Source organism: Fonsecaea nubica (genome assembly GCF_001646965.1).
Source record: "Fonsecaea nubica strain CBS 269.64 chromosome Unknown Scaff90, whole genome shotgun sequence".
In the NCBI taxonomy this organism is placed as follows: Eukaryota; Fungi; Ascomycota; class Eurotiomycetes; order Chaetothyriales; family Herpotrichiellaceae; genus Fonsecaea; species Fonsecaea nubica.
The window spans coordinates 79,903-106,196 of record NW_019173763.1 but is presented as its reverse complement, the minus strand read 5'-3'; the positions used below and the strand labels follow the sequence as shown (position 1 = coordinate 106,196).

The 26,294-nt window shown below is 53.1% G+C and overlaps 10 protein-coding genes across 10 annotated transcripts; 4 read left to right on the top strand and 6 right to left on the bottom strand.

The window, feature by feature from the left end:
- Window positions 1–89: 89 nt before the first annotated feature.
- AYO20_09589 (hypothetical protein) lies at window positions 90–2,183 on the bottom strand (the record flags this gene model as incomplete). Its single annotated transcript, XM_022647858.1, has 1 exon — window positions 90–2,183. One exon carries the CDS (start codon window positions 2,181–2,183, stop codon window positions 90–92), a length of 2,094 nt encoding a protein of 697 aa, XP_022496204.1.
- Window positions 2,184–3,821: 1,638 nt separating this feature from the next.
- AYO20_09588 (hypothetical protein) lies at window positions 3,822–4,696 on the bottom strand (the record flags this gene model as incomplete). Its single annotated transcript, XM_022647857.1, has 2 exons — window positions 3,822–4,026; window positions 4,125–4,696. 2 exons carry the CDS (start codon window positions 4,694–4,696, stop codon window positions 3,822–3,824), a joined length of 777 nt encoding a protein of 258 aa, XP_022496203.1.
- A 759-nt stretch (window positions 4,697–5,455) lies between these two features.
- On the bottom strand, window positions 5,456–7,277 carry AYO20_09587 (hypothetical protein; the record flags this gene model as incomplete). Its single annotated transcript, XM_022647856.1, has 4 exons — window positions 5,456–6,213; window positions 6,268–6,653; window positions 6,710–6,910; window positions 6,967–7,277. 4 exons carry the CDS (start codon window positions 7,275–7,277, stop codon window positions 5,456–5,458), a joined length of 1,656 nt encoding a protein of 551 aa, XP_022496202.1.
- Window positions 7,278–9,142: 1,865 nt separating this feature from the next.
- AYO20_09586 (hypothetical protein) lies at window positions 9,143–11,032 on the top strand (the record flags this gene model as incomplete). Its single annotated transcript, XM_022647855.1, has 5 exons — window positions 9,143–9,237; window positions 9,299–9,545; window positions 9,602–10,139; window positions 10,202–10,527; window positions 10,598–11,032. The coding sequence occupies 5 exons, from the start codon at window positions 9,143–9,145 to the stop codon at window positions 11,030–11,032; spliced, it is 1,641 nt and encodes a 546-aa protein (XP_022496201.1).
- A 1,130-nt stretch (window positions 11,033–12,162) lies between these two features.
- Window positions 12,163–13,706, top strand: AYO20_09585 (hypothetical protein; the record flags this gene model as incomplete). The annotated part of the gene is made up of 2 exons (XM_022647854.1): window positions 12,163–13,222; window positions 13,285–13,706. 2 exons carry the CDS (start codon window positions 12,163–12,165, stop codon window positions 13,704–13,706), a joined length of 1,482 nt encoding a protein of 493 aa, XP_022496200.1.
- Window positions 13,707–14,322: 616 nt separating this feature from the next.
- Window positions 14,323–15,270, bottom strand: AYO20_09584 (hypothetical protein; the record flags this gene model as incomplete). The annotated part of the gene is made up of 1 exon (XM_022647853.1): window positions 14,323–15,270. The coding sequence occupies one exon, from the start codon at window positions 15,268–15,270 to the stop codon at window positions 14,323–14,325; it is 948 nt and encodes a 315-aa protein (XP_022496199.1).
- Window positions 15,271–15,787: 517 nt separating this feature from the next.
- AYO20_09583 (hypothetical protein) lies at window positions 15,788–18,109 on the bottom strand (the record flags this gene model as incomplete). The annotated part of the gene is made up of 6 exons (XM_022647852.1): window positions 15,788–16,785; window positions 16,841–16,964; window positions 17,012–17,145; window positions 17,195–17,359; window positions 17,407–17,690; window positions 17,739–18,109. 6 exons carry the CDS (start codon window positions 18,107–18,109, stop codon window positions 15,788–15,790), a joined length of 2,076 nt encoding a protein of 691 aa, XP_022496198.1.
- Window positions 18,110–18,746: 637 nt separating this feature from the next.
- On the top strand, window positions 18,747–19,643 carry AYO20_09582 (hypothetical protein; the record flags this gene model as incomplete). The annotated part of the gene is made up of 1 exon (XM_022647851.1): window positions 18,747–19,643. One exon carries the CDS (start codon window positions 18,747–18,749, stop codon window positions 19,641–19,643), a length of 897 nt encoding a protein of 298 aa, XP_022496197.1.
- A 722-nt stretch (window positions 19,644–20,365) lies between these two features.
- Window positions 20,366–21,577, bottom strand: AYO20_09581 (hypothetical protein; the record flags this gene model as incomplete). The annotated part of the gene is made up of 1 exon (XM_022647850.1): window positions 20,366–21,577. One exon carries the CDS (start codon window positions 21,575–21,577, stop codon window positions 20,366–20,368), a length of 1,212 nt encoding a protein of 403 aa, XP_022496196.1.
- A 1,141-nt stretch (window positions 21,578–22,718) lies between these two features.
- AYO20_09580 (trehalose-phosphatase) lies at window positions 22,719–25,587 on the top strand (the record flags this gene model as incomplete). Its single annotated transcript, XM_022647849.1, has 2 exons — window positions 22,719–25,485; window positions 25,538–25,587. The coding sequence occupies 2 exons, from the start codon at window positions 22,719–22,721 to the stop codon at window positions 25,585–25,587; spliced, it is 2,817 nt and encodes a 938-aa protein (XP_022496195.1).
- Window positions 25,588–26,294: the final 707 nt, after the last annotated feature.

Below are 26,294 nucleotides of genomic sequence, written 5' to 3'. Positions count from 1 at the left end.
TGATGCAGATGCGATGGTATCTTATGAATGAACAACCAAACCCTCGCGAGTGGTTATATACGGATGCCAGCCGACTAAAGAGTAGTACTCTACTTGAGTAAAGTCCATCTACGAGGCTTCTTCCCACCACGATGCGAATTGACATATCTCGTAACCTTCTGGTAAACCCCCTCCGTATCCAGGCCGAACCGGCCGTAATTGGCGAGGCTACCCCCCGAGAAGCCGAACGAGTCCATCGCGATCGACGCGTTACAGTACCGCGCCCAGATGGTGGAGATGTACGCCTCCGCCGAGATCGTGTACGGAGTCTCCGACAGGACCGAGTCTTTGTACTCCTCGCTCTGCTCGCTGAAGAGCTGCACGCAGGGCATGCTGACCACGCGGGTGGCGATGCCGTCGGCGGTGAGTCTCGCAGCGGCCTGCACGGCGAACTGTAACTCGGACCCGCACGAGATGAGTGTGACGATGGCGTTGTTCTCTTCTTGTAACACGTACCCGCCTTTGAGGACCGCGTGTCTGTTAGTGTTGTGAGCCGGGGCTGTTGCTGGATCCCGCGCCACGGAGATCATGGACGGGCGGCGTTTCTGAGACAGCGCGGCCAGCCACGCCCCAATCACCTCCTCGCCGTCCGCGGGGCGGATGAAGAGGAAATTTGGCATGGCGCGGTACAGCGAGTCGAGCTCGACGGCCTGATGGGTCGGTCCGTTCTGGCCCTCGCCGATGCTGTCGTGCGTGGCGATGTGGATCACTTTGAAGTGGCTGAGGGCGCCCATCCTCACTCCAGGAGCGGCGTAGAGGTAGAACATCAAGAAGGTCGCGGTGGTCGGTAGGATGGCACCCTCAGAGTACGCGGCTAGACCGTTGGCGATCGAGGCCATCGCATGTTCCCTGATCCCGTACCGGACTACTCTGCCGCCAGGGTTTGCGGCGTCGAGGATCTGAGCAGACTGGTCGCCTAGGGCGTTGGAGTTCCACAGGTCTGCACCCCCGGGCATCATGTGCGGAATGCTGGCTAGCAATTTATTGAAGATAAACCCGTTGGCCTGCCGGGTAGATTGCTCGTGAGATGGTGCTTGGAGCTTTGACAGAAGTTCCTTGAACTCGATTTCGCCGCTCAATCGCTTTGTCAGCTCCGCGCCCTCTTCGGGGAATGCGCACATATAGCGCTTCAACCTGTCGTTCCAGACTTGTTCGGCTAGACGGCCCTCCTCTTGCTTTTTGTCAAAGTATTGTTTGACCTGGGCCGAGATGTGGTGGGTCTCCTGGTTGATACCGTCGCTGTGGGTCAGGTAAGGGAGCAGATCTTCGTCGGTAAACGTCCCATGATGGGCTTTGGCTGTTCCGGCCGTTGCGCTTCCATATCCGATTGTCGTTCGGATGTTGATGAAAGTTGGTTTGCCGTTGGTGGATTTCGCGAGCCGCAGCGCGGCGACGATGTCCTCGACCGATGTGTCGCCTGTGAATACATCAATCACGTTCCACCCCAGCGCTCTCATCTTGGCGTTGGTATCCTCGGTCGAGATCCAATCCAGCGGCCCATCGCAAGTAATAGCGTTATTGTCATAGCAGAGACAAAGGTTGTCGAGCTTCAAATGCCCTGCCAGCGCGAGAGCCTCCTGCGCCACCCCTTCCTGTAGACAGCCATCACCCGAAGTGACATATATTCGAGAGGTAGTTATCTCGAACCCGTCCCTGTTATACCGAGCCGCCATGTGTTTCGACGCGATGGCCAGTCCGACGGCGTTGGCGATGCCCTGACCTAACGGGCCCGTCGTCACTTCCACCCCGGGAACTTCGTTCTCAGGGTGCGCATGGCACAGTGTTGTCTGCCACTTCCCATCTTTCAGCCCCTTGGCGCTGGCGTACAGCTTCAACTCGTCCATCGTCATGTGCGCGTACCCCGTAACGTGGAGCATCACGTACAGCAAGATGGCCGCGTGCCCGTTTGACAGGACGAAGCGGTCGCGGTCGAACCAGAAGGGATTCTTGGGATTGTACCGCATCGCGTGGCCCCAGAGAGCGACCGCCAAAGGCGCCATGCCGATGGCGGAGCCTCCGTGTCCCCCGCCGTTCTGGCGACAGCAGTCTATGACCAGCTTTCTGATATCCCGAACCACCAGTTCATCTTGGGTGTACTCGTGCGACGACGCGACACCGTTGACTACAGCGTGGGATTTGGCCATTGCTGCGGTGTGGAGGGGGAGGGAATGTCGACTATGGGGGAGACAACGAGGTACAATATGACGGATGGGCTTCTTAAGAGACTAAACGCTCATCTGCTCTCGCCTCAATCTCATCTCCTAAAGCGCGGACCTAGTTTGATACGTATGCTATCCTGTATGTCGACCCTTTCGTATGTTCTCATGTCAACATCATCAACACGCGCTCGGTGCCGTGGTACAAGAATCCTCCGAAGACGACTGAATTCTGTAGCTTGTATGGTATATAGCCGGTAACTCCGTCCTGAGCACGCGAGATACTGCTAATATAGAACGGCGGCCTCAAGGGATACCCTCCGCCTATGGAGCTCTAACAGGTTAGCGCGTTCAACCCAGTAATTAGTGCGTACACTTCCAGATACGGTAACTTTGAAGAGCTCCACTTCCAACATCAGCTAATAGGATACAAGAATACTCGGTCCGCTTACCACAAGGAGTGAGGCTGTCTCCCTTTGTGACATGGAGGAGACAGAGCCACATCCTGTCTTACGGATGGATGCCGGGATAAAATACTCTGGAGGAGTTTATCAGCGATGGCTATACGAGGTACTTTGTGGCAAGACGTTATTCCCGCGCAAGTTGAAGTAAACCGACTGTACTTGAGCTTGGACTCATTGAGATCCGCTCGAATAAATGCGTTGCGGGATACGCGTGGGCAAGCATTGCTCCTTGTTTCGCATTCCTAGGCCGCTTCCTTGAAAATATGCCTTAACATCGAGACACTGAGCTGGCTCAACTTCGGCTCATCCTGAACACCTCCCAGACCGTGCCTGCTTGGGTTGCCGCTCACCCTGCTCACCCGTCCCGTTAGCCGGGTTCAGTCTCGTTCTGGGTCCCGCTGTCATCGAATGCTCCCGACATACTTGCGTAGGTGTTCTCTCTCCCAAGGACCGGCCCAGTCAGTTCTCCTGAAGCAGAATTTAGGACGGAACTTGAATTCCGTACTTTTCGTAGTTGGACTGCTCAAGACACGGAGACAAGACTCGGAGACATGAGCAGCCTCTACGCATGCCATACATGGCCAATAAGTTTCAAACCAATGACGAGGCTAAAGGTGTATTAAGGACGGCTAGACAATGAGAGGATGAGGCGCGGCTGGAACATGGCGGGATGTGCAACATCACTATTGGGATCGAAGCGAGAGAGGAGAGGAAACAAAGGAACTAGGCCACAATATCCCACAGGGTCGTATTGACTCTCCATCATCTTAATGGCGTCTGAATTGTGTGAGGCTACCTCTGGCTAAACGAGAAAAGAGAGAGAGAGGAGAGGTGCGCTGGGTGCTGTAGAAGAAGGTGGGCAGGGTGGCAACAGGCCATCTCAACAGGGAAGGTAGAGCGATAGGTGCATCATGTGACCACAACACTCACAAACCGCTCATGGCTGTCCGAACTCACTTTTATTCACTCTATCACAAGCATTGCGGTATCTGTACGACAGCGCCAGTTTGAGAGAGCAATAACCTCCCTTCTCAATGATCTTTTTGGAGAGTCACTGCCACCATCATGTCGAAGTTCACTTTGCAGGCGATATCCCGGATGCTTGTTTAAGTATAGATCGATGAGGTTGATGGATCTCCTCAGGCTCTCTTTCCATTCAGCTCTAACAAACCCAACCCCCATCAACGCTGACAGTCACACCCGTAATAAAACTGGCGTCCGAGCTCAGCAGGAAGGCGACCGTCTTTGCAATTTCAATGGGCTGCGCAAACCGGCCCAAGGCACAAATTTCGGGGTTCTCCTTTTCCTTCGCCGCCTTGGGGTCAGCGTCGATGGATCTTTGCATCATCGGGGTCAGAGTGAGGCCACTATAGGTTAACATTGGTCAGTTCTTGCGCTTTCAAAGTCCGTACTGTACATCTTGAACAACGCAAGAATATGGCAGGGATTGGGTATGGACACTGACGGTGCAACTGCCGTGACCCTTATATTCTGTCGACCAAACTCCTTGGCCACGCTGGACGTCAAGCCAATCACAGCGTGCTTACTTGCCGTGTAACACGCCGCTTCTGCACGTCCCACGAGGCCAAGAGTGCTGGAAAAGTTGACGATGCTTCCTCCACCGCGTCGGAGCAGATGAGGGATCTCTGCCCTCACACAGTTCATCATCCCACGCACATTGACTGCAAAGACATTGTCCCAATCGTCGTCTGCCTGGTCCAAGATCGTCCCTTTGTTGTGCGACTTTGGAATAATCCCAGCGAGGTTGACAGCACCGTCCAGGCCTCCGAATTGCTTCTCCACATCTGCTAGCCAGGCTTCGGTCTGCTCTCGATTGGTGATGTCAACCTTGTGAGTCAGAACCTCACCCCCAGCGGCGCTTAGTTCCTGCTGTACTGACGCGAGAAGCTCGTCTTGGATATCGGCAATGGCGACTCTGGCTTTTAAGTCGACGAGTAGCGTCGACACAGCATGGCCTATTCCAGAGGCTCCGCCGACAACGGCGATCACCTTTCCCTGCAGAACGGAGCCAGACATATTCAACATTCAAAGTTGGTCTTGATGGGCAGGGCTCGTGGTGGTAGATCCAGTCTGGCCGCCTGTGATTATATGACCTCAATCCTTCCGCCGATCGAGACACCTCCGGCAAGGTAAAGTTTTGCGAGTTCGTATTAAAGATTTGTCGGTCTGTTTGAGTTTTTCGATGTGGTGCGCATTTAGCCAGGGGTTGGAAAGAAATGCAGGGATCATATTGAACCCTTGGAAATGTTGTTCTTTCCGGGCATTCAATGGTGACCGACTCTCGGTTATATGCAGTGTGACATGGACACGGACTTGGCCACACTTCAACTCCGGACCGTCCTTGCGTTCTTTTAAGCGAAAATCATGGAGAGCGCATATACTCAGATCGAGCGGCAAATAGGTGGCTAATCTAGGCCTTCGCAGTCTATTTGCTATTCCCTCTATGGGGTAAGTTATTCCCCAGTTCTGTTTGACTGATCTCTTACTACAGAGCCACGGTCATAGTGATCGAAGTTTCCGTCCAAAGCTACGGATCGTTCAACTTTCAACAGAACCATGACCCCGGATTCCCAACGAGCACTCTGAAGCGTGTCGGATCTGCCTTTGCTCAGATCATCTAGATAGTTACCCTTTTCTCCATCACGGGCGCTCTCCACTACAACTTGTTAGATAGATGGATACATATCCCCCTGGAACCAGCTCCACTTGACCTCCGTGCCGAAAACCGCTTGACCAGTCAATTTAGACCACCTGAGGTTGAGACATGACCTTCACTCAAGCAACTTCTTGGTGCACGACCGTTGCCGCCTCCACTGGTTTGCTTTCAGCCTTCCATGCCTCCAACTCACTAGCATCGATACTGTTACGTTCCAGTGCTGAAGCTCTTTTGGTCTCCTTGTGAGTTTTCCACGCCGGTGTCCCCAAGTACTTGATGCCATGAGGATCCTCGAATATGCCTTCCACTTCTTCCAAAGTCTTCCCGGAGGTCTCTGGGAAAAAGAAGAAGACGTGTATGAACGAGGCGATTAGGAATGTCCCGAAGATGAGGTACGTCCTCCATTGAATGTTGACAAAGGCAACTGGGACGAATAAGCCCAGGGCAGTGTTGAAGGCCCAGTTGGCGGAGGTACTCAGGGCCACAGCCTTTCCCCGAACTCGTAGTGGAAACAGCTCTGGCGGGTAGATCCAAGATACCGGAGACCAGGTTGTTGCAAACGTACCAACGAAGAGATATGTGAATGCAATCAGCGCTTTTGCGGGTGCGCCACTGATCAGCATCGATTGTTCTGCCACGCCGTTGACGCCGCCGGGCACAAAGGTACCGTATGTCCCCAGAACGCCTCCACTGGCGAACATCCAGATGGCGCATCCGATACTTCCAACCATGAGCGTCGGTCGGCGACCCCACCTATCGACCCAGATCAAGGCAGGGATTGTCATGACCACGTTGATGACATACTGGATCGACGAGGCCAGGAGATTGGAGTTGCCCTTGTACCCAGCCATACCGAACACAAAGGTCACATAATACACTGCCAGACAATCAATATTCGCGTATCAGATACAAGGAGAAACCGGCCACGTACTCATCAGGTTCATCCCACTGAGCTGACACCAGATTTGATCGAAGGCGCCAATAATCGTGCGATTGATCATCTTGGGCTTGAACAGCTCCCAATACGTGACATCGCCAAACTGCCGTTCAAGCTCGCATGCCACGTTGATCTCCGCCAGTTCCAAAACCACCAGTTGATGGTCTGGGTTCCCTTTGCCGTGCACCAGCGTCAACACCGCTTTACATTCCTCCCAGCGATCCTTTTTAGCAAGCCAGCGAGGCGACTCGGGCAGGAAGGTCATGCCAATCATGAGGTAGATCGCGGGAACCATCTGGATTGCCCACGGTACACGGAACGAGAGCGGGTTGTAGGTGCTGGAAGTCTGGCCACCGATATGTGCTCCGCCATAAGAGATACTGTCGCCTATCAGCGGGGATGCACTAAAGTCATTGGGTCAGAGGACTCGACTCACTAATACATGGTCATGATTCCGCAGGAGATGGCCATCTGCTGGAGTCCGACCAAACGGCCTCTCTTCGAGGGTGGTGCCAGCTCCGAGACGTAGACCGGGACCTGCGCGGATTCTATGCCCACGGAGACGCCGTTGAGAATTCTTCCCCCGATGAGCATGCCGATATTCTGCGACGCAGCACTGACGGTAGACCCGGCGATCCTGCATTCAGTCAGCATTTCAAACCTCAATCTTTCTTCGACATTATCATTCTTTACCAGAACAGACATCCAAGGATAATAGACATCTTCCTCCCGAGCCAGTCGGACATGTACCCCGAGATGAGTGCCCCAGCCCAGGACCCCGCCGCCATCGACGCGGTGATTCCACCTTGAACGAGCGACTTGGGTCCCGAGCAGTTCTCGTTGTCGTTGAACGGGGGCCCCTCGGGACCCTGGTTGAAGTAGCACTTGTAGCCCGCGGTGCCGAGGATGCCTGACATGGAGGCGATGTCGAAGCCAAAGAGGCCGCCTCCGACCACGGCGATGGACGCAATCACATAGATGTTGCCGATGACGAAGCGCGGCATGATGGCGAGTATAGAGTCAAGCAAGTCACAATGAGTTGGGTATATGCGTGGACTTCAAGGCCAAGGTAGGCTTTCACGGACCACAAGCAGAATTGGGACCAATTAATGCTCGTAGGTACAACAATGAGCCTATACGAGGTACTTTTAGAACACCGTGCGAACCCCATGGGGTCCCCCGGGAAATAATATACCTGGTGGGACACCACCCCCAGTCCTCCCCAGAATCAGAAGGCGGGACGGATAGGACAGGCAGGTCTCCGCAAGGAACAAGGAAAGGAAACGAAGTACCCGAAATGTGAGTATGAGAAAACCCCAACATCCGAATATCCTGAATGTTTGGGAGCGGGGAAGTATCCGTGGATGGAAGTTGGCGCAGATACGAGGACAGATCTTCTAGGATCGACATATCCAGCTGCTGTCGCCTAGAGAGCATAGAACGAAGAATCTCGCCGTCTCCGTACGGAAATGTGTTGTCGACAAGTCTTTGATATGCCGTTGACTAACCAAATGTGTGACTTGCCTCTGGGCCCTGTTAGCAACGTCTCGTGTTTGTTGGGAACCGGAGAGTTTCTGAACGGATGGATGACATGTTTCATTAGATGAGATGTCTGGAAACTATCACGGTATGCTCCCTCCCCGTTATTTTGTATGAGACTGATGCTAAGAGTACAGTTGGAAGACTAGCACTTGTCTTCGTATTGCCATCTGTAACGTATGGCGGTGCCTCAACAATGTCCTCTCGGAAGACGGCCCTTGGAACAGATGATTCTCTCGGATAACTTGACTTTCAGCGAGCAGGGGAGCCCCCCGGGCCATAGTCGTCACGCAGGCGAACCGTCGACGACTCCACTACATGGCTCCCAGCACGGCCTGAGAGGAAACTGCTGGTGGTGGTGGTGGTGGTGGGAGCGGCTGTCCGGGCACAGCCCATACAACCCTTCGCCCAGGGTCTGGAAAAGGGCTTTCCAAGGACATTTTCGGCCCGCCGCTGGCTAGACGGTGAGATGCCGCCTGGATATCTGCATTTGGCAAAGGTCCAGAACATCTTAGCATGTCAAACTCCTCTGGTCCCGGACAGCGGAGAGAACGATCGAGACATTCGTCGCCGGCCAGGCTAGAATCCTCAGTGATGCTTTTTTCTGTTGTTCTGTAATATCAGTACGCACGCAATCCCTGATGACACGCGGGATAGGCCTGTCCCCGACATGAAACATCACACTCATGGGTCGGATACATGCCATCCGTCGGATACTTGGAGAATACGAGGACTCTTCGGCGACTTGTCGCAGTGGCATGGCAGGATATCCATGTCAACCGAAAGACAGTTGCAACGCTGATCAGGGTCGTGTCTGCCTCGAAGCAAATTCGGTGTCGGCATGCGGGAGTTGGAGTATTTGTCGTGTTACCATCACATTCAAAGTGTATGAATTGGCGTCACAGCCTTGCCGTGACATTGAGAACGTGCATTGTCGCCATTCTCGCAATCCGGCCCTCTTTCGACGAGTGTAGTCGTCCTGAGGAAGGCCCACATCCATGCATGCTCCCTAACATAACTCGGCGTCATGGGCACTTGGGAGAATATCCTCGGTATTCAGGCGCGGAAACACACTCATCCCGGAGTTGGCACCTTTGTAGTTACCGGGGAAATGCGGGTCTCAGCCTCAACTGGTTTCCGGGAAGAATCTGGGCACTCTGGGGTAACCCCAGAATCAGACGGCCTAGGACAAAGTGGCTGATAGTCGGATCATCTTGTCGGCCCGCAGGTATAAAAGAAGAGATGTCCTGAATCGTGGTGAGATTCGTACTCCTACGCTTAGTTTTTCGTGTCAGAACCAAGCAATAGTCCTCCAACTTACCCGTCCGTCATGCCTCCCAAAATCGGAAATATCTACCTTATCACGGCCATCGCTGTCATCGGCGGTGGCCTTTTCGGCGCCGATATTGCGAGTATGAGTGCAATGTGAGTGAACAAGACGTGTATCCCAGCACTCGCCTGGCCGTACTAATATCTCGATTTACAGCTTGGGGACAAATCAATACAGATGCTACTTCAATCAGGGCCCCAGTGGACCTCCGTTCAACGACAACCCTGACTGTTCTGGACCAACTGCAGTTGTCCAAGGGGGCATTAATGCTTCAATGCCTGGGGGCTCCTTCATCGCGTGTATTGTGTCGGGCTACCTCTCCGACCACTGGGGACGAAAATCCGCCATCCAGATTGGCTCTGTCATTTGGATTCTGGGATGTGTCGTGACTTGCGCAGTTCAGGTACGCAGCCGGTTTCCTCTCCTGTGAGAGATACTAAAACGTGGTTCATCGATCAGAACATCGCCATGTTGGTTGTCGGGCGCTTCATATGCGGATTCGCCGTCGGCATCTGTTCGTCTCAAGTTCCCGTCTACGTGTCCGAGCTGGCGCCCCCGAGCAGACGTGGCCGTATCGTCATCTGTCAGCAGTTCGCAATCACCTGCGGCATCACCATCATGTACTTCGTCTCCTACGGCAGCTCGTTCCTCACGGGCTCGGCCTCCTTCCGTCTTCCTTGGGGCGCTCAGGCTCTTCCTGCGGTCTTGTTGGGTATAGGCCTCATGTTCACGCCCGAGTCGCCGAGATACCTGGCACACAAAGACCGCTGGGAGGAGACGCACGAGGTGCTCGCCCTGGTCCACGGAAACGGTGACCGCAGCTCGCCATTTGTGCAGAGAGAACTCCACGACATCCGCGAATTCTGCGAGTCGGAGCGCAACCAGCCCCCCAGCTCTTACTTGGAGTTATTCAAGCCGAAGATGCTTTATCGTACTCACATCGGTGTATTCATGCAGATTTGGTCCCAGCTGTCGGGAGTGAACGTAATGATGTACTGTAAGTACCTCTGTGCTCACATTGACCACTACCACTCTGTTGCTAATGTCCTTCCTCAAAAGATATCACATATGTCTTTGGCATGGCAGGGCTGTCCGGCAACGTCAACCTGTACTCGTCCTCGATCACATACGTGATCAACATGTGCATGACGCTACCGGCGCTGATGTGGATCGACGTCTGGGGCCGTCGCTGGCCGCTCATCCTGGGGTCGGCTTCTATGGCGGTCTGGATGTTTCTGAACGCCGCGTTGATGGCCGGATTTGGTTCCCCAGCTCCGCCGGGAGGTGTGGACCATATCCCCCAGCAATCCTGGCAAATCCACGGTGCAGCTTCCAAGGCTTTGATCGCCAGCACGTTTCTGTTCGTCGCTAGCTTTGCGGTCTCGGTAAGTTTTTTCCGTCACCGCTCAAGTCCCTTAAAATAGCCAATGTACTGACCATCCTGCGCACGCACAGGTCGGCCCCATCTCATGGATCTACCCACCGGAGGTCTTCCCGCTCCGCCTCCGTGGAAAAGGCGTGGCCGTCTGCGTCGCATCCAACTGGATCTTCAACTTTGCGCTGAGCTGGTTCGTCCCTCCCGCCTTCGTCAACATCAAGTGGAAAGTCTACCTCATCTTCGGCGTCTTCCTGATCGCCATGGGCATCCACTTCTTCTTCGTCTACCCCGAGACGGCCGGCAAGACGTTGGAGGAGGTCGAAAATATCTTCGCAACAAAAACGAAAGCGTGGAAGACGCGCATCGAAACCAAAAAGGCACGCGAGATCGAGTCGGCGAGCATTCGCGCCGACGATCCGGAGGAGGTCAAGGACGCGGCACTGGGGTATGTTGCGGGCAGGGTGGGCGCCGAGCACGTGGAAATGTCGATTACCGAGACGACAAAGTCGTGATTCGCGTGTGGGATGGGACTAGACCTGTGGTGCTACTGAGGACCGGTCGACTTGTAGGGCATATTGATTGGCATCTACGAGATCTTGATCTGTACCGTTGGCGGTTCATCAAGGGTCTTTGTGTCGTGTCGATTATAGGTGGAGATGAAGTAGCGATGGCTCAATGAGTCATGGGTGGATCCATCTGCATGCTGGGCCTGGCCATATCCATTCGCTTATGTACATAATGGTCTTTGAGCAGATCAATTCTCCTCAATTCCAATACAGAGATCTACATAGTAAAAGTGATGCTCAAGCGTCTACGCTTTTTCACGGATCGCACTGTTTCTGTATTTGAGACTTTTTGGCATAGAGACTTACCACCAAGCCCCGAGTACACCGTTGCTCTGGTTTGAATGCCTAGGTAAACCTGTCAAGGTCACCCAACCCCTGGAAGTCCTCAGCCTCGTAGTCCTCACGGGGATCATAGCCTTGCCAAGCCTCCCTTCACTCTCACTGGACGCTAACCTCACATGGTTAAACCGAGTTTAAAAGCCCCCTACCCTCAGGTACACATGGATCTTGACCAGCTATGCGATGGAGTGATACCAATCATATCTTTTGCTGTCAACAACTGACTGGATGATGAGAGTACTAGTGACTCTCTCTGTATTTCCCCAAGACTAACATAGCAACTAAACGGTGCTCATCTTCCAAGGCACTAATCCGACCGGCAAGCCTAACAATTTCGCGGGGAATTTACCGTAAATGGCGCTATACCCGCTCCCGCCAACAACATCGTTGCGACTGCGAGACAGGGCGTCGCCGGCGGAGAGCGTCGCGTATGTGACTCTATAGCTATACTCGTAAGCCCTGGCGACAATTCCGGGTAGACGACTCCGACAAGACATGTCGACAGATTTTTACATCCTTGGGGGATTGACGCTGACATGCAAAATGGGATCGGTCTCGATAAAAGCTGTCCGGGCGCCTCAGGAGATGCGAGATATTATCGCGGTCGAAGTGATTCATGGTTACAGATCCACCGTACTCTACTCAACACTCGATACTCGATACTCGATACTCGAGGTTTTAGGGGCTGGATCTCAAAGGAAAGCAGAGAGACTCGCTAAAACAGAGCCGAATTGACCATGGCGTCGAAAACTCTTGCAGGGATCAAACGAAAAGACCTCCTGCGAGACAAGGCCTTTATTGACGATGTCTGGGTCGACGCCTTATCGGGCAAGACCTTTGACGTGGTCGACCCGGCGACGCTGGAGAAACTGGCCACGCTGCCCGAAATGGGCGCCGCGGACGTGAACAGGGCCGTCGAGTCGGCGGACCGGGCGTTTTCCACGTACAGGCAGACGACGGCGCGTCAACGAGCCCGCTGGCTCCGGCGATGGAACGATCTCATCCTCGAAAACGCCGACGACTTGGCGCTCCTGACCACGGCGGAGAATGGCAAGACCTTGGCCGAGGCGAGTGCCGAAGTCGTCTACGGTGCCTCTTTCCTCGAGTGGTACGCCGGCGAGGCTGAGCGGACGCACGGTGAGACTATCCCTTCGGCGAACCTGGCGCAGAGAATCATCACCATCAAGCAGCCCATCGGCGTGGCGACGTGTCTCGTCCCGTGGAATCTGCCCATTGCAATGATCACCCGGAAGGTCGGGGCGGCTCTGGCCGCGGGGTGCACCACGGTATGGAAGCCTGCGGGCGAAACACCGCTTTCGTCACTTGCATTGGCAATCCTAGCCAGAGAGGCTGGCTTTCCAGCCGGGAGCATCAACGTGATTACCACCCTACATCGCGTTGCCGAGGTGGGCGAAGCGCTCTGTACCAACAAGCTGGTGCGGAAGCTGAGCTTCACGGGAAGCACCCGGATCGGGAAGCTGCTGGCTCGACAGTGCAGCGAGAACCTGACGAAGCTCTCTCTCGAATTGGGCGGCAACAGCCCCTTTCTGGTGTTTGACGATGCCGACGTCGGCAAGGCCGTCAAGGCTTGTCTCCTGGCCAAGTTCCGCAACGCGGGCCAGACCTGCGTCACGGCGAACAGGATCCTAGTCCAAGCGGGGATCTACGAGGCCTTTGTGTCGACTTTGATTGAAAAGGTCAAAGCCCTCAAGGTGGGCCATGGCATGGAGGACGGTGTCGACATCGGTGCGTTGACGCACGAGCGCGCGGTAGAGAAGGCGATGAGGCACATCAAAAGTAAGTCTTTTCGTTAGAAGGAACTGATACCATTCCTGTGCTGACACAACCACCTCATCCAGGCGCAGTCGAGCTCGGCGGCCAAGTCGCTCTCGGCGGCGGACCGCTCGAGTCCAAGAACGGCTACTTCATCCAACCGACCGTCATCACAAATATGTCTCACAGCTCCATCACCTGGAAGGAGGAGACGTTTGCGCCCGTCCTCGGCGTGTTCAAGTTCGAGACGGAAGAGGAGGGAATAGCCCTCGCCAACGACTGCGACGTCGGGCTGGGCAGTTTTATCTGCACCTCGAGCATTGCGCGGAGCTGGCGTGTGGCGGAGGCCCTCCAGGTGGGCATGGTGGGCATCAATCTGGGATTGCTCAGCGCGGCGGAGAATCCTTTCGGTGGCGTCAAGGAGAGTGGGTACGGGAAGGAAGGTGGCCGCCAGGGCATCGACGAGTACATGCACCAGAAGTCCATCTTTATCGATGTCACCGAATGAAAGCGACGTTTGAGAAGAGGCCAAGGGGCGGTCTGAAGAGACTCCTCGGATGAACAAAGTGTCTTAGACCTGTCGCCTCGTTGGCAAGTTTTGCGGGTCTCCAAGCTGATGAATCGCCCAGTTACCTTCAGGCGCTCAGACGCTCATCGATGTGTATGTCCTATCTAGCCTAGGAAGGATTGTATCCGACCAAGAAATCAATCCCAGTAGGTCTGGAATAGAGAATCCAAGGAACCCATCTAGATCCAGCACCATTTATCAGAGCACGAATCGGTCGGTTTATTTTCCCACTGACTGCACGCTCTCCAGTGTCTCATGATCGTCAGATAAATCTACGCGCTTGGAGGGTCGTTGTACTTTCAACCACACTGTCGAGACAGGTATATAGGATATCACCGCTACTTGGGAAGAGCTAGGAATAAGTGCGAAGCATCACAACGAATCTATTCTATTCTCACTCTAGTCTCGGGACAATCGAGGCTCGAAGTGATAACGTGGGTTACAATAGAAAATTCCTGGTAGAGTGGATTTTACGCCAGATAGCGAACAAATTGATATCCCAAGGACCAATGTAGCCATCCCTTTCCCCTTCTCTTCTGAACCGACTCCAACACTGTCATGACTCGATAAACTTCAAGAGCTCATCCACAAACCCCTCTGGATTCTCCTCTGCGAGATAATGCCCCGCCTCGGGCACGGTACCGATCTGGACATCCTCGTAGAACTCGCGCGCCATCTCGACGGCCTCGTCGGCGTGAAAGCTCCTCTCGCCGGACAACATCATGTTCTTGACCTTGACCTTGCCGGCCTCCTGCCGCCACTTGAGGTTGTCCGCCGCGTCGGCCTCGAAGGCGCGGTAGACCAGGAAGGCGCAGCGCAGCGAGTCCGGCGCCGCGTACTGCTGCGCGTAAAAGTCGACGACCTCGGGCGGGAAGACGGTCTGGTTCTGCATCTGCCGGTCGAAGAAGTACTTGACGTACAGCCGCTCCTTGCCCGAGACCAGCGCGACGGCCAGCTCCGTGTTGTGGCTGTGGAAATCAAAGTGCCACATCTTGCGCGTGTGCTTGTACATGTCGTAGAACTTGGAGCCTGGGAGCAGGTTCTCGCCCCAGGTCACGCTGGCCACGCTGTCGGGGAACTGGCATACGTACGGGTGCGTGATGATGCCGCCGATGTCATAGCCGACGAGGTGGATCTTATCTTTCACACCGATGTGTTCCGTGACGAGCTGATAGAGGTCTTTCGCTAGAGACCGCGCGGTGAACGGGTCTTGTTGGTTGATGTTTCCGATCGGTTTGCTGCTGAAGCCGTGGCCGAGGAGATCAGGCGCGATGACATGATATCCCGCTTCGGCGAGAGGCGCCATGACGTGCCGGAATTGGTACGATGTCTGGGGAAACCCGTGTACTAGGAGAATCGTGCCCTTGGTCTTCTTCTGCCGGTCCGAAGGGAATGACTCGACGTAGTACAGCCGGATCTCGGGGTCGACATGATGGAGGTACGCCGCCCGGCCGAAGACCTTGACGTTTTCAGAGTGAGACAGGATTTGTGCGGTGCTGGTCATTGTGGTGCTGCTTCAGTTAGGACCTGTTGAAGAGATGAATGCAAGTCAAGAATTAGCCCCGGGTTATCCGAGAAATCACAGGCAGTCTTTGCGAGGTATGAACAGCCTGCAAAGTTCACAATTATATTTACAGGCGTAGACAGTTATATAACATCTGCCGAGCCTATGCGGGGATGTCGCAGTCTGTAGAAAGATCCGCGCTCAGAAGCGTCAGGGCATCAACAGTTGACAATCAAGAACTGCTCGGGCTCATCGGACATGGATTCGGGACATCTTCGGAAGATCTCTGATGGAAACGTCGAGTACCTGGATGTTGCGTTGTCTCTGGTAATACTTATAAGGCAGGTGCAGGGCACGACATGGGAATAAACTGCCCGGTCGGGGAAGAGACCGGGTATCACGACTATGCCAACACTGATTTGCAGACGCTGGACCATTGGCGTTTCCGTAGGCTAAGCATCACGGCAATATCACTTTCGATTCATCCCCTCTCAGAGAATATGCGCCGATCACCCTTCTAGAAAGGCCCACCGTGGGCCCCACAGGCTCTACCCAATGTTGCACTCCCGCTCCGAATATAGCAGACCTTCTGCCTCGCGCATGCTTCGGTAGAGCAGCTCTCCGTCACCACGCTACTCTTAGTTTCGAGTAGGTTATACAACTCCACCAGCGTCTGATTGGTCAACATGCTTTTCGTGACGCCGTCCCAGAATGTGGCGTTCAATGGAGCGCTTGTTGGCCAACTTCCAGAGGAACTGTTATGAGCAGCTGCAACTGAATACGTGGCCCGGGCATCATATTCAAATGCCCATTCGGGTGTGGTCCAGCTGTTCGCTTCACTGACATTGGCAAAATAAGTTTGGATGCCCATAATGGAGAATGTTGATGCATCGACTTGATAGAGTTGATAGCCGGCGTTGTTCCCGGTCAGGGGTGTAATGGATGGGCCAATGTACCCAACAGTCAGTGGCTTAGAGTAGTCAACCATCGTAGTGTTCCGATACGTCTTGCCGTCCACGGTATATGTGCTGTTCGGGAGGAAGTCATAAAAGATCTGGATTTGGTCCTCATGGGTATGGCCGAAGAAGATGCCCGCAATTGTGGTCGGGGAAAAACGCACGACAATGGCATAGAAGAGTGCCGAAGGGTTAAGGACGGCGTTGTCCCCATCATATCCTGAAGGGACATGCCCAATGATCCATGCCCGCTGGGCTCGGGCTTCGCATGCAGCAAGCTCAGATGCCAGCCACGTCAAGACGCCGGATGTGTCGGGATTCGTAACATTCCAATAGTTGAAGATGTTATCAACATACCAGAAATCAGTGTTGATGGATATGATGCGAAGACCTTGAGCAGTGGTGTGTGCATATGCGCCATAGTGTGTCGAGGCATACTGTTGCTCTGTGCTGTTGAGCCAACCAGCATCACCCCAGAGAGAAGAGAGGAGCTCATAATTCCACCCGAAAGCATTAGCGGCAGCAGCAGTTGAGCCTGCAGGGTTGAGACTATTTTGCGCTGTTCTGGATGTTAGTCATTACTGTCACAGAGTGCGGGTGTGCGATTGCCTGACTGTTCCATGCTTCTGGGATAGAATCGTGATTTCCTAGCGTGGCATAAACAGGAATGTTGCCCAGCTGAGCCTTGAAGGTTTGGTAGGTGACTGTTTCTTCGTACTCGGCATATTCGCGAGATATCTGCATATCTCAGCTCTATACCCTCTACACACTATCACTAGTCTCACCTGGTCATCGTTATCGTGTGACAGAATGTCACCTGTAAAGATTGTAAATGAGACACTGCTCAAATTGAAGAACTGATGCATGCTGGTAAACGAGCTCAGTGCCAGGTCAGGAGGCGTATCGCAGTAAAGATAGCCTTGAAGAAATCAGCGAGAATCTAGTGGCATCAGGACCATCACCAGTACCGAAACGTGAGGCTGGGACACTGGCGTTTGCAGAGGTTGTCGAAAGATCATCGTTTGTGGCATACGGACGGCAGCAGAGGTACTGAGAACAATTTGCCTCGCTGCCAATATCGTAACGTGGATCTAGATGCCAGTCCGAAGTATGGAGGACGTTGATGGATTTTCCTGCATGCAGTTAAGGCGGCGAGTCCGTTCAGTATCTCGACTCTTACCTGATGGTGGTGGCACTTTCGTTGCATTAACCGGCTTCGGGCTGAAGTACAGACTCTCTTCAATGCCAACCGTAAGGGGTTGTGGGCATACGCCCCAATTGAAATAGCAATAGTAGGTCATGTCTCCAGTTATAATGCTCATCTTCGAAAATAGCTGAGCGTAATATGCTCCTGTAGCACCACCGCCAGACGAGTAGGGGATAGACGTGTTTTGGACGCTGCCATACTCTGCTGCGCAAGTATCGGCAAAAATAGCGTCCTGCACTGTTGGGACTGCCTCGCATCTGTAGTAGCTTAGCACTAATCATGCTGCCTGAGTATTTGCCACCGACATTCGGATCAAGATATTAACAAAGTTGTCGACCGGCAATGTGATCGCTGCTAAATGCATCAGCTCAGCACCCGCGACACACTGCGAACAGTTGTTCGAGAAGGTCGTTGTGTTAGCAATCGCCAGCAGCTCGACGAAGAACATGTCTTCTAAGCTGGAACTGCTATTGACAGGTGTGATTGCTGGTGGAATAGGCGAGACAAGCTCGTACGAGGGAACTGGTCCTGAGCCATTGTAATAAAGCACAGGTCCATTTCCGTTGGGGATTAGATTTGTATCGGTTGTGTTCAAGGCCTGAGCGGTCGATTTAATCGCAGCATGAGTGAGGGTAGCAGAGCCCAGTAGGAGCACACCGCAGACACAGCTTAACATCATGATTACTATAAGGCTGAGGGAATCGAGGATGCTGTCTGAAACACTGGTTGGGATGAAGGACGTCCAGAGATCTACGGGGAGCTTGGCTTCTCATCTTTAAGCTACCTTTCGGCGATAGGAAAGCTTCTCTGCGAGCGCAATGATAGCCTCGCATGGCCACGCAGCTGTCTGCAGTGAAATATCGAAACACCAATAAAGACGCCCGGGTTGAGCACGGGATGGATCAACTAAGTGGTGTAGGGTGAGAAGGGAGCGGGATGCTTAGCGAGCTTGTCGAAGCTTAACTTGATCCTTATTAGGTTGGACATCATAGGGTGTGACGAGAGGTCCAATGCGGGCGCCGGCAAAAATGTACAAGGATGGAAGAATGATAGTACTGCATTGGAACAAGGAATGAAGCACAGTTATTGATGCCGAATCTGGCGAATCAAATGAAATGTTTGCACGTGACCAAGGTGCTAGTGAAACGATGTGATCTCGGCAGAGTTTCCCTGCAAACGCGCATCTCGGCCCTAAAGAATTCGAACTCGAGTCAATGCGTGCATGCAAACACCAAATTTGCGGATTCTTTAGCAGCCACCCGCCGGTTGCACGATCTCACCATTGAAAAGCGTTGTCCTCATCAGACAAGAACATGGACACAGTTTCAAGCTCAATATGTCGAGCTTGCCGGCAGTGTTTGATCAAGCCTGCGCCATATCGAGCTTTCAGCTCATCCTCTCCTCGCGCATATATCCCACCCGAGTCTCCTGCCTTTGTCGATGTCCCAGAGCCACTCCAAACAATTCGAGACTCTCAAGCTCGACCAAAGGGTATTCTTCCTGTACCTCGCGAGCTTTTCCCGTCACGGCGGCCCGACAAACCTGGCCAGCAATACCTGGACAATGTTACGCCTGATCCGCTTCCCAAGAACATCCCCCCTCCCGATCATCTGACCGAGACGGGGAAATACAAACGGCGCATGGCCGAACTGAGAAAGACTCATCTACGCTCAGCGCTGAAAGAATTACACACCCGGAAAACGTCGATCGACACGACCATTGCTGCTCGCAGTGCTGCCAAACAGCGCGAACGGGCCCGACTCCTGTCACAGGCCGAGCGAGAAGACGTCCGTCTCACCAACGTTTCTGTCCCCAGCGCAATGCGTCCGCAAAAAATTCACGAGCTGTCAATTGAAGAAGAGCTCGCCAACTATAACGCCCGGAAAGCCGCATATGAAGCTCGCCTCGCGGCAAAACACGAAGATCGTCTCGACAAACTTCATACACTGTACATGAATTCACGAACGTTCATCACCGATAGGGAACAGCTCAGTGCGGCTATTGAAAAGGCATTCACCACCACAGGAAGCATCTGGAGGAAGGATGGAAGGCCAGATACAGTGGAAGAGATGATCAAGCGCGGAAGGGACAGGACTGCAGACCAGGGACGAGGTGGCATGATGTTGTTCAGCGATGTCAATGAACGTGCACTCAAGGATCAAGAGAGGATGAAGAAGATTGCAGAGAAATTGAGCGGTGGAAAGCTGTGAGCGGAGTGAGTTTCATTTGCGCATACTTGTGGGAGCAATATCGCGATGGAGTCCGTTCGCGGAATAGCGTGTGTGAGCGCCCTGAGGAAATTGGCATTGAGGTGGACAGTCAATAGAGGCCCTTCATGGAAGAAAAATGTATAACTATGTAAAACTTGAGATCAGTAGACTGCTGGCTCTGGGTTCAAGTGTATACAACCCTGTCGCGCTAGATCTTGTCAAACAATATTCGATCCTTGCCAATGTACCTCACAATGTAAGCGCAATACCAAGCTATATCAACAGACAGCTCTTCAAACGGTAAACATGCATCCTTTACCAACATCCCTTCAAAACTCAGCTCGAGGTATGCGACTTCCGATCGGCTCTCGTATCCCTTCGACTCTCGGCGTGCTTCCATCTTCCTTCCATGTCGTTCTTCAGACGGAGACCTCGTTCAAATGGTCGAGGTCTCGTGTGCTGGTCCCAACCGGCTGCCATTGACCTGTGGTGCTGCGTTGCCATTTAAGAAGATGGCTGTCTTTAGGAAAACCTCTGATACGTGACATGTACTATGTCGACTGCGTTTGTCGTCGTTCTTGTGACTCAATCCACAGTCGGTCCTTGCGACCGCTTTGGGCATCGAAGTCGATAGACGAGAATATGGCAATGTTCGTGTGCGGCTTGCAAGCAGACATCGTGTCGTATCTTTGCCGAATAGGATGATATTGTTGCACAAACTTTCAAGTCAATGCACGCACGCCGAGCCCAACACTACGAGTCTCAAACAACTCGATCAACCCGGCACCGAGACACTCCTCGAGGATCCAGTCAAAGTTGAGGCCGTAGAGGTCTTTCCACTTCTTGGTCTTGGATGGCATCACTTCGGAGAATTCTCCCCTGATTTGTTTCGCGGTCGATACTCTACTTTGCGAGTCAACCGCGCCATCCCACCGCTCACGTAGGAGATACAGCGGCGCTTCCTTGTATTTTGACCTGCCCAGGAGTTGGAGAAGATGCGTCCGGCCCGTCTGCAACAGTCTCAGATACGGACCGATGTTTGGCACGGACAAAGTCAAATCTCCTTCTTGTGAGGCTTGTGTGTGATGAAAAGAAGATTTCGATCGTCGCGCAGCACCAACGCCCCCGAGGTTTTCAAAGGCAGCATCTCCGCCAACAGCGGCGGAAGACCCTGACGCGGCACGAGAAACTTTAGGCATGGAGACTAGAGATGAGCCAGCCAACGAAAGATTTCGAGTGCCTGCCAATGACGAGGATACAAGGAAGCCAGTTCGGGTCAGTGTAGCCACATGGGATGCAGGTAGCTCTTGAGACGGGATAGACGCGGCTCGCGGATAACGACGAAGCACATCGCAGAAGTCTGTACGGACGTCCGGTGCGACATCGCTCCGCTCCAGCAAGGCTTGGAGATCTCGCATGGTGATCAACACCTCGCTTAAGCCGCTGATATCGTTTCCTCGCCCCATGACTTTTATTTTGCGAAGCTTACCGGCGGTTTGCAAGGCGGCGATCTCCCTTTCAGTCTTGGATGAAGCAGCAACAAGAGCATGTACATGAGCCAGAGAGACGATGGCAGGCATGTTCCGCTGGAAGTTGAGTACTGCAGCAATACGGACACTGTTCATTCCCGCCCGTTCTGGAAGTGTTGCAAACATGGACGTGCGAGCATATTGCACGGCAGTCAACACATCCTTGGCTTGCTCGACGGAGACAGTGGATAAGACTTTGCCGCTAGGAGTCAACCTATCCTCTTCTCCCTCGTCGCCCTCGTCCAGCTCATCGTCGATAGTATCAATAATTGGCCTTGCTTTGCGACCGGGCGGTTTGGTGCGTGGAAGGTTCGCGAACGACGCAGAGGAAGAGTGCGAAGAGGCGGGTCTCTTGGCCGGCTTTTTCACCCGCGATGAGTGGGCCGCTGTGACATACAACGGCATGACGCAGGAGGAGAAAGAGGTAGGACGAGTGGTAGAGGGATGGTAGAACGAAATCAAATAGCGCCAAGCGCATTTTCACCTGGCAAGGTAGGATGAGCACATGCTTCCCGTTTCGCTCAGGTAGAGGGGCAGAATTGGGGGGCACAAGGCAACAGCATTTGGTGTAACGGAATGGAGTGTGTGGTCTGAGGATTTTTCAAAACAGAGTTCCTGGAGCGCAGCAAAGAGGGGCCGAGAGAGGGGTGGTTGGAAGAAAGTTTGACAACCTTGGCTGGGTGGGTTGGGCGTTGCGGATCAGATGCCGGGCCAGTCGAAGGGCGAGAGTAGGGCTGCGCTTGGCTGCAATGGGCAGTGGGACACCCAGTTCCGGGCGGCAGCACCAGTACTTTGGGTACTTCGGGCACCTTAGGCCAATTAGGCCTTGGGATGGGCGACGGGTGCCTCCGAGGTTCAGGCGCAATGGGCCCATAGGCTGTTAACTTGGCCATGGCTGGCGTGCCAGTCTCCACCACGTGCGTCATGCTGCCCCCCAATGCGTGTTTCCGGCCCAAACAAGCTCAGATTCGAGTTTCCAACTCTCACCATCAATCTGTATTTGCTCGTTTGTCCTTCGCTTTGCCGTAAGATATCTCTCTTTACTGTTGTCCGGCTGATCGCGAGATGTTGGAACCCATGGGATCCAGCACTTTGCACACCTGCTTCCGACGAATGGATCCTGTATCACTGCGTCGTCTGTGATTCAACAATTCCATGGACTGGAAGAATCTCGTCCTTGCCCGACCTCAATTTTTTTGTTCCACCCACCCCATCAGCAATACCACCACGTTCTCTTTTAATATTCATACTTCTTCTCTTCCACTGCTTGTCTACGCACATACATACTCTCTCTCGATTATTCGTGAAACTTAGGACTGGCTCGAAAGTCCACCTCACTCGCCCATCGCAGTTTTAGGCGGGGTGACCCTCGACCGCAACCACTCACACCACCAACTTCGTTCCTCGTACCTTCTCTGCCTACCAACAGACAACATTGATCAATCGTTACGCTGGTTCTGCGCCGTCTTCCAAAAATCATCCATTCTGTCGACACTCTCTGCGTATTCACAGTGTTAGCTCCGAACGCCACGATATACTATTGAAAATGACCATCTTCGTTGCTACCCTCTTTCTACCCTATACTATCAACTTCGACATTCCATCCTGTACCTCGCGGCCCGAGTCTCCTGAACTTCCGAGGCAGCAGATAGCCCTCACTCAGAACACTCCGAGTGACACTCAGACTGTGAGCCTCTTCACACCTGGCGCAGTCAGTGGCTCCCCGCTGTCCCAGCTCTCCCAGAGTTCCGGCCCAATTCCTCCGACTCCAGGCGCTACTACCGACCATGAGAAGATCTTCCGACCTCATACTGAGCGAAAAATAAGCTTGACTCTCCCCAATGTCAAAAAAGAGGTTCCGGTTCCTGTGCGCGCCATCTCTCGACATGACCTCCATTCTCCTGGTTGGGGTAAGACCTTCACCTGGAACCAACCTCCTTCACGCGCCAAGTCGCCTCCTCCAAGTTCAATCTTGAAGCATGCAGTGGTCAGCGCCAGGGATGTTAAGGAAGTCAAAGAGAAGGCTATTTCGCTAGCCCACAATGCCACACACCGAGGACGTCGCCAGAGAACGAGGACTGTCAGCCACGAACGACACTTTTCACATGACAGCTACACTGTCGAGAAGGCGATCATCGGCAACGGAGGCCTATACAATGCCATTGACGCTGCTGTCGATGCTGGGATTTGCGAGGAAAAGACCTGGGTCGGGACACTTGGCTGCCCAGTCGATGCCCTGGACGAGCATCTGAAAGAGAATATTGCCGAGAAATTGGAAAATGACTACGATTGTTTGGCTGTTTATACCAGTGACAGTGATCTTAACGGTCATTACGAGCACTACTGCAAGACCATCCTCTGGCCTGTGGTCCACTATCAGATTCCAGACCACCCCAAGAGCAAAGCATACGAGGATCATTCGTGGGTATTCTACGCCAAGGTCAACGAGGCTTTCGCCGATCGGATCGCAAAGAACTGGAAAAAGGGCGATATCATCTGGATTCACGATTACCATCTGCTACTTCTGCCTAATTTGCTACGTCAGAGGCTCCCTGAAGCTCAGATCGGCTTCTTCCTGCACACTGCATTCCCTTCGTCGGAAATCTTCCGTTGCCTCGCTGTTCGTACAAACCTCCTCCAAGGAATGTTGGGTGCCAACATGATTGGGTTCCAGAACGATGAATATGGACATCACTTCCTCCAGACCTGCAGTCGTCTCCTCAACGTGGAGGCGACCAAGCACGGAGTCATTCTGGAGGACGGTAGATTTGTCCATGTCAATACGTGCCCTATTGGTATCGACCCAAAAGCGATCGATCTGCAACGACAAGCGAAAGAAGTCAAGGAGTGGGTACACACAATCACCGACAAATACCGAGGCAAGCGAATCATTGTGGCACGAGACAAATTGGACAGTATTCGTGGAGTTCGTCAAAAGTTTCTGGCTTACGAGCTATTCCTCAACAAATACCCCGAGTATCGGGATAAAGTCGTGCTCATCCAAATTGCAACCTCGTCTGCTGAGGACCCAGAGCTGAGTGCTACCGTTGCTGATATTGTCACTCGGGTTAATTCGACCCATTCGACTCTGGCCCATCAACCGCTGGTGTTTTTGAAGCAAGACATTGACTTCTCCCAATACATGGCCTTGCTCACCGTTGCTGAATGTTTAATGATCACCAGCTTGCGCGAAGGCATGAACTTGACGAGCCACGAGTGGATACTCTGCCAGGACGGCAAGATTTCCCAGAACAAGTATGGTCCTCTGATTCTTAGTGAGTTCACTGGGTCTGCTACAGTCTTTGGGCACAATGCCCTTTTGGTCAACCCTTGGCACTACAGCCATTGTGCCGATGCTATCAAACAAGCCCTGGACATGTCCCTCGAGGAGCGCGAGCACCGCTGGAAGGCTCTGTACGATATTGTTGTACATCAGAACGCTGTTGGATGGTTTGAGCACTACGTCAAGGGTTTGGAACACGCATGGAAGGAACACACAGTCCGTGACTCCACGGCAGTTCCCCGACTGTCTTTACCCAGTGTTAAATCGAAGTATCTGAAAGCCAAAAAGCGATTGATAATTCTCGACTACGAGGGGACGTTGGCATCCTGGGGTTCACCCACCGATATCATCTTGACCACTCCGAAGAGGTCGGTCGACGTATTGAACGATCTCATTGAAGACAAGAAGAATATTGTGTACGTCATGAGCTCGAGGATGCCTGAAGAGATGGAGCGGCTCTTTAGTCCCGTTAGTGGCATTGGGATGATTGCGGAGAACGGTGCTTTTGTGCTGGACCCAGGAACCGATGAGTGGCAGGAGTTGACCAACCTCGAGCATGTTCGAAACTGGAAGAAAGGGGTGAGGAGTATTCTGCAATACTATGTCGACAGAATTGAGGGCAGCCGGGTTGAAGAGCGCCATGCGTCACTGATCTTCGACTACTCGGACGCAGAAGATAGACAAGGGGCCTTCAAACAGGCCGGCGAGTGCGCCAACCATATAAATGATGCTTGTCGTGGACAGAATGTCAATGCGATTCCGATTGAGGATGGACTCAACATTTCGGAGATGGATGTCAACAAAGGGTCAGCCGCCCAGCTGATTGGTGACAACTTGGAAAAGCAGGGTCAGGGGAAGGACGTGCCATTCCCCGAATTCCTCATGGTAATTGGGGATTCGAGGGAGGACGAGTATGTCTTCAACTGGGCTCATCGCTTGGAAAAGGCTGGAAAGATACGAGACGTTGTCACCGTGACGCTTGGTGCGAGAAGTACTGAAGCATCAGCTACATTGACTCAAGGTGTTACTGGTAAGTTGGACCTTTACAGTCAACCCTACACGGTAACTAACATTTTGTCTAGGTGTATTGTCAATTCTGGAGAAACTCGCATGGTCTCAGCAGAAAGCGTGAAGTTTGGTGCTCCGATTAGACTGGATGTTGTCTGTGGTTAATGAGGCTCATTGCGCGGAAGGTTGAACAAAAGTACGCAGGGTTTACACGATGGGAACACGAGCTTATGATATGCTTAGAGCGGGTTAGCGACCCCCATAGATACCCTGTATTAGGAAGGTCAGGCAATAGGAAGACATTCGTCCTAGCGGTAGAGCAGACTCCGGACGGTGGAAATAAGTGATATTCTGTACTTCCACGTAGGGGTTACCTGAAAAGCATTCAATCGATGCTGCCATTCCTGCGTGGGGTTTTGCAAGTTGATCATCCAAAGGAGATTTGGGAGGTTTGTCAGCTATGTTTGATAGATTGGCACGACAGGATGGTCTGTCGTTGGTGTACCACCAACACCCCCTCCATATCCCGCTATGTATCTATCTAGATGGTTGTACGAGAAACCTTGTAGTCCGCTTCGTCTGGTTGTGATACAGACAAATTATGACGTCAGCCTGGCTGCCCGACTGCGATTAGCGCTATCTCAGCCTCGCGAGGCTGTGGCGGCTGCACATCGATGGATTTGTCATCCCCCATATTGCTCCCACTCTCTGCCATTCACTTTGATCAATGTTAAAGTCTTCAGAATACGGCAATCCTGCTTTTTCGAGACAAGCTAAACGGAGATGCCAACGCCAATGCCAGTCGATATGCTGATTCATATCACTTCATCA